Here is an 11552-nt window from a genome sequence, read left to right on the forward strand (position 1 = left end):
CACGGAAGCACATGGATCCGTGTTGTCCTGGATCCGTGCTCCATAGAGCCCCATGTTAATTCCAGACGTGTAGCCGTGGATCCGTGCGTCTCTCTGTGCCTGTGTGTTTTTCAGATGACACAAAACTGCAACAAGTTGTGTTTTTGTGCATCTGATAAAATATGCAGACATACGGATCTGTGGGAAAATGGTGACAACTGGATGCACAGTCCCATCCGTCACCACTGAAAGTCAATGGAGACGAAAACGGATCCGTGTGCAGCCAAAATATGCAAGTGTGAAACCAGCTTAACCCTATATAATGATTGGGGCTGGACCGAGATCTCTCCACAGGTTTTACCTAAAATCACTTTATATTCCTTCCCCCACCCTTAGGGTCATACTCACTAGGAGGAGACTTGGACGATTCTTGTGCGAGTCTCACGCATGGAAACCCGGCCCTGCCGCCGGCACTGGGACCGGAGTGTGCGGCTGCATAGAAGTACATGTAACCACACGCTCCGGTCCGAGTGCTGGTGGCAGTGCCGGGTTTCCATGCGTGAGACTCGCACAAGAATCACGTGCGTCCCTCACAAGTGAGTGTAAGTCGTTAGCAGCAACACCTGCCGCCGTCTGTCCTCCTCCCTGTAGTGTTGTCCTGAATCCTCCTGGCCCTGCGATCAGCGGGATCGTTACATAGCGGCACTAACGCTGTAACGGATGAGGTAACGCCCCCATTGGCCGCAATGCTACTAACGCATCCAAAATCGGCCTGATGCGTTACTTCATGACGCCACCACAAATGCTGCAGTCCGCGCTCCAGGGGGCGTCATGAAGTAACGCATCAGGCCAATTTTGGATGCGTTAGTAGCATTGCGGCCAATGGGGGCGTTACCTCATCCGTTACAGCGTTAGTGCCGCTATGTAACGATCCCGTTGAACGCAGGGCCATAAACGCAATGTGAACCCGGCCTAACACCATGAGATGATGATATACCAAACAATGTGCGGAGCCTCTCCTCCTACACACCATATACTGTATGTCTACGCCAGGGAGGAGGGGGCAGGAAAGTGGAGCTTTATTTGGGACTAAAGGTAACGCACAGGTCATTGCAGATGATGATGATGACAATGTGCTGCGTCCCTCCTCTTACACAGTCACACACTATATATGCCATGGAGGAACTGGCAGGATATATTTGGGACTGAAGGGTTAACTCACGTGCATTTATCCACATCTCCTCCTCTCTTGACCGCTCCTCCCCCCAGATGAGTCACAGTCAGGATTCACTGCTTCCAGGCGCCAGAAAAAAAAAACCCGGCTCATTCACCCTGCAGAGCCGGCTCATTTCGTTCACAGCAGGGAGCCGGCTCTTTGTATCGGATCGTTCACGAACGACACATCACCAAAGTATTGGTTTCCCCGGAAGATAATTGGGGAAGGACACTTCCTGTCCTGCTGCTTCCAGCATGAAGAAGGAGCAAGTGGTGAACTGTCAGTTCTCAGTGTGGTATCCCAGGTTCAAGAGACTCAGCATCAGGAGGTGAGGAAGCTGCACATAGTATATATACAAAGAATACAGCTGCGCACAGTATATATACAAAGAATACAGCAGCACTCAGTATACATAGTACGAGATGTGTGTGTATATATATATATACCTCATTGTATGTGCATATATATACGAAGAATACAGCAGCACTCAGTATACAGAGTACGAGATGTGTGTGTGTGTATATATATATATATATATATATATATACCTCATTGTATGTGCATATATATGCAAAGAATACAGCAGCACTCAGTATACAGAGTACGAGATGTGTGTGTGTGTATATATATATATATATATATACCTCATTGTATGTGCATATATATACAAAGAATACAGCAGCACTCAGTATACAGAGTACGAGATGTGTGTGTGTATATATATATATATATATATATATATATACCTCATTGTATGTGCATATATATACAAAGAATACAGCAGCACTCAGTATACAGAGTACGAGATGTGTGTGTGTGTATATATATATATATACCTCATTGTATGTGCATATATATACAAAGAATACAGCAGCACTCAGTATACAGAGTACGAGATGTGTGTGTGTGTGTGTGTATATATATATATATATATATATATATACCTCATTGTATGTGCATATATATACAAAGAATACAGCAGCACTCAGTATACAGAGTACGAGATGTGTGTATATGTATATATATATATACCTCATTGTATGTGCATATATACGAAGAATACAGCAGCACTCAGTATACAGAGTACGAGATGTGTGTGTATATATATTGTCGGGATCCCTCAGAGTACCTGTTTCACCTGAAGGACCGATGTTCTTGGGTGTGAGACACCATATGTCTCTAATTGATTGCTCCGTCGAGAAGAATAACACAGACTTACGCTGTATTGTACAACTCGGGAAGCCTGCTGAGACGCCTCTGGCTTATCAGTTAGGTTTCCATTCTTTATAGCAAAGAAGTTAAACATTTACAGACATGCGTAGTATAAAACAATTTCACAACTGGTTTCAACAAGACAGAGGAAGCCACGTAGGCTGAAAAACAGGAATTCATCTGTTATCTGGTTTTAGTTCTCAAGGGAACAGGTAAGATGAGTCTAAACAAGAAAATACAACATAGACAGAACTCAATTTAACTCCTTCAGTTCCTATCAGTCCCCCCTTTGACATCTTCATTCTTCACAATCTGGAACACTGGATCCTGTATGCAAATTGCCTCTTCAGAAAGAAAGAGGACTTTTACTCTACAGCTCCACCTATTGGTAGTAGCGATCCTACAAGTCACAATCAACCCTTTAACGAGTCTTGTAGTATGACTTAGGATACAAGCCAAATCAGAATCTCAATTTGCAGACACGGTGTTTCGAGCTGTTGGCTCTCGTCAGTGCAAAGTATGAGATCTGATTTGGCAAGGTGAGAGGCTCTGGACTAGGGTCTAAGAAGTAAGGTTTCTCCTTGCGGAGAGTGACATGCCAGCTGTGGCTCCTGTAATGACAGCTGATAGTGTCCTATTCACCAGGTACTATCCCAGGCCGACGGGTTGCCCGAGGGAGACAGATATCTTCTTTTACCCTCTCCATCCCCCAGTTACTAAGGCCACGTCTGTCATCACAAGAGTACGCTCCTTCATGTCAGAAATGAGATGTCAACCTAAGACTTAAAGGAAACAATTATCAACTTTGGTAAGGGTTCTGTTATTAATTCATCTTTCTCATCTGTTTCTGTATCTTTTCTTACACACAGTTAAACACCAAAAAACGAATTTTAAAAATACATATATTACGAAAAGACAAACAAAGATACGTAGTAAGCTTAATATAATTCCAGCTATCCAACCCCCTATACCTTTAAACCAATTGGCTGGATTCAAAAAGGAGAAGGTATCTGACCACCAACTATCTTTATTGCGATCATTGTCTTTATCATACTGATCTCTGAGTCTTTGAACATCCTCTAATTTTAGTTTTAATCTTAAAGTTTTGTCAGGATCTACAGTCGTGGCCAAAAGTATTGACACCCCTGCAATTCTGTCAGATAATACTCAGTTTCTTCCTGAAAATGATTGCAAACACAAATTCTTTGGTATTATTATCTTCATTTAATTTGTCTTAAATGAAAAAACACAAAAAGAATTGTCCTAAAGACAAATTGGATATAATTCCACACCAAACATAAAAAAGAGGGTGGACAAAAGTATTGGCACTGTTCGAAAAATCATGTGATGCTTCTCTAATTTGTGTAATTAACAGCACCTGTAACTTACCTGTGGCACCTAACAGGTGTTGGCAATAACTAAATTACACTTGCAGCCAGTTGACATGGATTAAAGTTGACTCAACCTCTGTCCTGTGTCCTTGTGTGTACCACATTGAGCATGGAGAAAAGAAAGAAGACCAAAAAACTGTCTGAGGAATTGAGAAACCAAATTGTGAGGAAGCATGAGCAATCTCAAGGCTACAAGTCCATCTCCAAAGACCTGAATGTTCTTGTGTCTACCGTGCGCAGTGTCATCAAGAAGTTTAAAGCCCATGGCACTGTGGCTAACCTCCCTAGATGTGGACAGAAAAGAAAAATTGACAAGAGATTTCAACGCAAGATTGTGCGGATGTTGGATAAAGAACCTCGACTAACATCCAAACAAGTTCAAGCTGCCCTGCAGTCCGAGGGTACACCAGTGTCAACCCGTACTATCCGTCGGCATCTGAATGAAAAGGGACTGTATGGCAGGAGACCCAGGAAGACCCCACTTCTTACCCCGAGACATAAAAAAGCCTGGCTGGAGTTTGCCAAAACTTACCTGAAAAAGCCTAAAATGTTTTGGAAGAATGTTCTCTGGTCAGATGAGACAAAAGTAGAGCTTTTTGGGCAAAGGCATCAACATGGAGTTTACAGGAGAAAAAAAGAGGCATTCAAAGAAAAGAACACGGTCCCTACAGTCAAACATGGCGGAGGTACCCTGATGTTTTGGGGTTGCTTTGCTGCCTCTGACACTGGACTGCTTGACCGTGTGCATGGCATTATGAAGTCACAAGACTATCAACAAATTTTGCAGCATAATGTAGGGCCCAGTGTGAGAAAGATGGGTCTCCCTCAGAGGTCATGGATCTTCCAGCAGGACAATGACCCAAAACACTTCAAAAAGCACTAGAAAATGGTTTGAGAGAAAGCACTGGAGACTTCTAAGGTGGCCAGCAATGAGTCCAGACCTGAATCCCATAGAACACCTGTGGAGAGATCTAAAAATGGCAGTTTGGAGAAGGCACCCTTCAAATATCAGGGACCTGGAGCAGTTTGCCAAAGAAGAATGGTCTAAAATTCCAGAAGAGCATTGTAAGAAATTCATTGATGGTTACCGGAAGCGGATGGTCGCAGTTAGTTTGGCTAAAGGTTGTGCAACCAAGTATTAGGCTGAGGGTGCCGGTGCCAATACTTTTGTCTGGCCCATTTTTGGAGTTTTGTGTGAAATGATCAATGTTTTGCTTTTTGCTTAATTCTCTTTTGTGTTTTTTCATTTAAGACAAATTAAATGAAGATAATAATACCAAAGAATTTGTGTTTGCAATCATTTTCAGGAAGAAACTGAGTATTATCTGACAGAATTGCAGAGGTGTCAATACTTTTGGCCACAACTGTATATAATGACAGCAAGCGGGTCCGATGACTTGACACATACCTCCTTGTGCTGCAGTTAAATAATCTAATACTATGGTATGCTGATTAGTGACTATGATAAGCTGATTTTGAACAGCAACAGTGGTGTTCAGTATATCCAATATATCCCATATTTGGTCATCTAAATAATCTGTAGCTCTAACTAATTTATCCCACATTTGAGTGATCATAGGGTAGATAAAAATAGAGCTAACAATTTTATTGGCCACACTCATCTGCACTATGTGTGGTCTTCCAGAGAGGCGAGGTGTATTGATAGGTGCTCTTTTGTACAACTTGTGTTTAGGTATGCACTGAGTACTCAACTGGTCATTCGGAATAACAAAGGTAGCTGGAGTCAAACGACCCAGAGTACAAGCACCTTTTACCCCTACTGGCAACCATTTATATGCATTGTCTCCACATACCCAGTACATGTCACTAGGTAGGTCCCATAGGGCTGAATGTTGTAGTACTAGTCTATGAACTAAATCTATGAACGCAGATGCATTCTGGAGCATGCACCAAGGTGAAAATTGTCCTAAAGGACTACAATAACCTGCATCAGGGTTTCCACAAGGGGAGGTTCCCTTCTTATATTCCGAGGACTCGTTACAAGGCATATTACCAGGAATATTAATACAAGTTTCGTTAGTGCACTGGGGAAATAAATTGGAGTACTCCCATGACATATTATGTAACTTTCTTTCTAGCAACATTGGTTTGAAGGCATCAGTAGAATGGGAAGTTACATTAAAGCTAACTTGTAAACCATACGTTGGAACTTGTCCCAAGTAGGTTAACCGGGTTCTATTCCTAGGTACCCAAGCCCCCCCCCTTATATGCCAGATATTGAAGGTGAGTACTACTTCCTGAAAGGTTACCTTGCCACCAGGGATATCCTACCCATCCCACAATGGGTATACCAACCGTTGTGTTCCATAACTTCACATTATTTGTGGCATTATTAGCAAGTGTATCAGAACAACTGGTCCAGGAAATAATTCCTTGGGTGGCACAGGAATAACAAGGAACGGAATACTGGTGGCTGATACTGGTGAATGTGTGCAGATCCAGCAATCTGCTGGAGACTGAGTGTCATTTGACCAATCATTCAGTAATTTTTTATGATGTTGTATAAACTTATTATTCAAGGACATTGGAGAATTTAGACTGTCCCACGCAGCTACCATTATTACAGATAATGCAACAAAACAAAACCAAAACATTATGCACTCTTATGCTTTGTTAATTCCTGTGGCTAGTTTGCAATGCGATGCGTGGATCCAGGTTGGTCTTCCTTCCAACTTAACAGAAGTAGGCGTTGTTAGGAGTACTTGGTAAGGTCCTTGATATCGGGGTTCAAGGGTCTTTCTGGAGTGTTTCTTGACATATACGTAATCACCGGGTTGTAGACAGTGAGTTCCTTCCACACTATCTGGATCTGGAATGGAAGAGAAAACTAGAGAATGCATTTGAGTTAAATGCTTTTGCAACTGGATTACATAACTTGTCAAATTATCCACATTGAGTGTTAAGACCTGTGGGTAGTACAACCCTGTGTTTGGTGGTCTTCCAAACAATATCTCGAAGGGTGACAGTTTAGTTTTCCCCGTGGGTGTGTACCTTACTGAGAATAATGCTAACGGAAGACACTCTGGCCATGGTCTATGGGTCTGTTCCATGGTTTTCTGTATTTTTAATTTTAGTGTCCCATTCATTCTTTCTACCTTCCCTGAACTCTGTGGGTGATAGGGTGTATGAAATGTTTGTTCTACACCTATCATTTGCATTACATTTTGCATTACCTCAGCAGTGAAATGTGTGCCTCTGTCTGATTCAATTGTTTCAGGAACACCGAATCGTGGTACTAGTTCCATCACTAGTTTCTTTGCAGTGGCTCGAGCTGTAGCCGTTTTCACCGGGTAGGCCTCTGGCCATCCAGAGAACATGTCAACACACACCAGAACATATTCATATGGTCCACTTCTGGGGAGTTGAATGTAGTCGATCTGTAGTCTCTGGAAGGGATATAACGGCCTAGGACTGTGTTTCCGTGGAGTTTTCACTACCTGTCCGGGATTGTGTGCTAGGCATATGGGACAGGAGGTACAGTGTAGCTGCACCACCTTCCCAAACCCAGGAGCAATCCAAACCTTCGTGACTAGGCGTGTCATTCCATTGGCGGACATGTGAGTTGGAAGGTGAACTGCTTCTGCCATCCTTGGGTACAAAACCCTAGGCAAGCAGTACTTCTGATCTTTCTTCCACATTCCGTTCGTCTTCTCAGCTCCCATCTTTTCCCAAGTTTCCTTGTCCGTCTGAGCGGAGTCTTCTTGGAACCTTTGTAAGTCTGTAAACAATTCTGATGCATCCTTGTGCACTATGTTTACTTTTTCTGGAGTCCCCAAGGCAGCTTGCTTCGCCGCCTGGTCTGCTTTCTCGTTGCCTTTTGCTTCCATGTTGTCTTTTCTGGTGTGTGCTGGCACCCTCATAATGGCCACCCCCTGTGTCTGGGCCACATTCTCGAGGATGTCTCTGATCAGTGTGGCATGTTTTATGGGTGTTCCTGCTGCTGTCATGAAACCCCTTGTGCGCCACAAAACCCCAAAATCATGTACTATCCCAAAGGCATATCTTGAGTCAGTGTAGATATTTGCTGTTTGTCCTTTGGAAAGTTTTAATGCCTCATTCAGAGCTGTCAGCTCAGCCTCTTGTGCGGACATGTGGGGTGGAAGTGTCTTTGCTACAATAGTCTCATGTGGTGACACTACCGCATATCCTGTGTGGAATTTTCCACTTTCATCGGCATATCTGCTGCCATCCACAAAAAATATAAAGTCTGGATTTGACAATGGTGTGTCTGTGACATTGGGCAAGCCAACAACTTCTTGCTGCATCAGTTCTATGCAATCATGTTCAACCTCGTGTGGGGGCTCAAAAGAAAGCGATAATGTGTTCTCATCTATATCCCCCCTTTCAGAATCTGCAATTGGCAACATTGTAGCCAGATTCAGATTCTGAGTTTTAGTAAACGTAACATTAGGAGGCATAAGCAAGGCACATTGCAATCTGAGTTGTCTTGCCATAGAAATATGTTTAGCAGAAACCTGATTCAGGATACCGTATATATCATGTGTGGTACAGACAGTTAGTGGGTTATCCAGTACAATATCAGAAACTTTGTCAAGTAGCAATGCGATTGCAGAGACTGCTCTAACACAGGATGGTGTTCCCTGTGCTACTGAGTCTAGTTTGGCAGAATAGTATGCAAGGGGTCTATTCTTTTTGTCATGTTTCTGTGTCAAAATGCCAGTAGCATGCCCTCTAATTTCAGCGGCCATCAGTTGAAAGGGTATATCATAGTTAGGTATACCTAATGCTGGGGCTGACACTATGGCCTTCTTCAGATACTAGAATGAGTCTCGTGCAATGTCAGTCAGTTGAAAAGGTATTGTGTTGATGCAATCATACAGTGGCTGCATGTGTTCACTAGCATGTATGACCCATTGGCGGCAAGACGAAACTAAACCCAAAAATGCTCTCAACTGCTTGTGGGTTGTCGGTTCCTTCATTTGTTGTACAATTGTAATTCTGTCATTGGTTAAGTGTCGGGTACCGTGTGATAGACAATGTCCTAAGAATACGACTTTTGGTTGGCAAAACTTTTCTCTGTTGACCTTACATCCATTGTCTGATAAAAACATCAGTAGTGAAAGTGTATGGATTCTACAGTTAAGGGGGTTTTACACTAAGCAATATCGCTAGCAATATCGCTAAAACGTCACTGGTTTTGTGACGTTATAGCGATATTGCTAGCGATATCGCTATGTGTGATACTTACCAGCGACCGGCTCCCCCGCTGCTCATCGCTGATCGCGCGAGAATGTCCGGCTCCATTTCTCGTCGGGTGCTTCCTGCTGGGCTTCCTGCTGTGACGTCCAGCGACGCGTGGAGGCGGGCGGGAGGACGCAGGATCGCTGTGTGTGAAAGGTAAGTATCGTGCGCTGCATCGCTGCTGCATCGCTGTGAGATCTTTCTGTATGAAAGCTCACTAGCGATCATTTAGCGATGCACCAGCGATCCTGACCGGGTCGGATCGCTGGTTGGATCGCTGGTGCATCGCTAAATGTAAAAGGGCCTTTAGCCTCATCAGGTGCACAAAGCAACAGGTCATCCACATATTGTAAGAGCACAATATCAGGTGGGTGTGGCCAGCCGGCCAACACAGACTGTAATGCCTGCGTGTACAATGTGGGTGAATGCTGCATGCCCTGTGGCAGTCTGGTCCAGGCATATTGTTTGCCCTTAAATGTAAAAGCGAACAGATGCCAACAGCTTTTGTGGAGGGGCACTGAGAAAAATGCGTTTGACAAATCAATCACTGAAAAACATTTCGATTGACTAGGGATTTTTGCCAATAGCGTGTGTGGGTTAGGTACTACTGGTGTCAAAGGAACAAGGACCTTATTTATCTCTCTCAGATCATGTACCATGCGATATTTCGGGGCATCACCTGGTCCTCCTTTCTTTTTGACAGGAAACAATGGCGTATTAGCTTGTGATTTAATTGACACCAATGCTCCATTGTTTACAAGATCAGTGTCTTGTGCCTCAATAGCAGCCTCTTGTTGGGCACTGATAGGGTACTGCCGCAGCTGTGGCAATCTTGTGTCTGCGGGCACCTCTACCACAACTGGGGATACGGGAAGTAAGCCAATATCCGCATTCCCTTTTGCCCATAAGGTATCAGGTAATTCGTCTAGGGCAGAGTCCCATGGTTGTGATGTGGTGTCATCATGATTTTGTGACTCGAGAGCTTGAATTATCATGCAAGCCTCAATAGCATCCCCTTCCTCATCTGGAATGGTAGGGTGTACTGTACCATCTTCAGTAAATTTGATATCTGCCTGCAGTTTCTTTAGTACATCTACTCCCAATAGGCAAATTGGTGCTTTTTTGACAAACAAAAATTTATTCAGAAACATTTTAGGTCCTACTTTAACTGGCAGAGGTTTGCTAAAAGGGATTAAGCTAGATTGTCCACTAAATCCTGAAACAAAGGTCGAGTTTTCTGAAAGGAGATCTGGAGTTATTACTTTGTCATTAACCACTGAAGAGGTTGCTCCGGTATCTACTAGAAAGGGTACCTTTTTTCCATTTACTTTGATTTTAACTACTGGTTCCCTAGAATCAAGTTGCAATTCTAACTGCACCTAGTCAGTTAGTAGGTTCCTCCCTCCTAGGCTGAGATTCTCTATCCGCTTTTCGTTTACGGCAATCTCTCTGGAAATGACCTGGCTTTTTACAGTAATGGCATGTAAAAGTTCTCCTCCTAACCTCATTGATTCGATGTCCTTGGTTGTCAAATTGGGTCACCGCTACTCTTGTTTTGGCCGGTGGTGCATTCTTCCTTTCCTGCAAATCTAATTCAATGCCCATAGCTTTTTGTCTTAATCCATGGACATCAGGTACTGATCTCCAATCAGGGGTGCTTATTTTCAGGGGATCTCGTATTTCTTTGAGCAACCCTTCCATAAAGGCTTTTGCCAATAGTCGTGATACCCCCTCATTATTTGTATCAAGACCCTTATCTTGGAACGCCGTTTCCAATATCCGAAAGAAATCGGTCACTGACTGTCCCGGTTTCTGCGGTATGGCTGTCATGTTACCTCTCTGTCTCTGCTTCGTCTGCATAAAATTGTCAAGGGCAGTTAAAAAGGGCTCTCTCGAAGCCTGAGTTCGAGGATTACCTTCTTGATCATTATCAGCGGGTCTATTTGGTCCAACAATCTGTGAAAACTCCCCTTGGGTAGTTATTGGTAGTTTTAATCTGCATAAGTCTTCCCCATCCAACCAGGTCCCTCTGTGTACAGTCAGTACTTGTCTTATGTACCGGGCAAACCCCATAGGAAAGGTAGTGGGATCTGGAGCATTAGACAATAATGCCATACATTCTGGAGCGGACCATGGAGTATAATGGGTAGTCTGAATCTGTCTGGTGCGGGTAACACCCTGTTCATCTGTTTCCCTGAAAGGGCGTGTTTGGGTCCTAACGGGGGCTAATCTGCTAGGGTGATGGTAACGGGGTGCTCCACAGGCTAGACACGTCTCTCTCCAGTCTGGATTTTGTTGACCACAATTATTACAAGTCCATCCTAGATCGCCATTGCTAGGTAATGGTGATTGTACATCAGGGCACAGTCCGGTGGGCAGTGATATAACCGGTGCTGCAGGTGGGGTTGTTATACGGGCTGGGGCAGGATATGGTGGTGGTTCCTGCTTCTCTGACACAGGGCTAAATTCTTTGGGACGAATCCATCGTTTTGTTTTCTCATTATATGCCCAGTTCTCTCGCTTAGCAACCT

The 11552-nt window shown here is 43.7% G+C and overlaps 1 protein-coding gene across 1 annotated transcript in view; it reads left to right on the forward strand.

Moving 5' to 3' along the window:
* Positions 1–1106: 1106 nt before the first annotated feature.
* The window catches only part of CDC123 (cell division cycle 123), a 159517-nt gene continuing 149071 nt past the window's right edge, over positions 1107–11552 (forward strand). The window contains exon 1 of the mRNA XM_073551253.1: positions 1107–1523. Coding sequence (XP_073407354.1) covers positions 1450–1523 — 74 coding nt within the window. The 5' untranslated portion in view covers positions 1107–1449. The remainder of the gene's footprint in view (positions 1524–11552) is intronic.

The sequence above is a fragment of the Dendrobates tinctorius genome, unplaced genomic scaffold, assembly GCF_039654945.1.
Source record: "Dendrobates tinctorius isolate UK_male_01 unplaced genomic scaffold, ASM3965494v1 ptg000174l, whole genome shotgun sequence".
In the NCBI taxonomy this organism is placed as follows: Eukaryota; Metazoa; Chordata; class Amphibia; order Anura; family Dendrobatidae; genus Dendrobates; species Dendrobates tinctorius.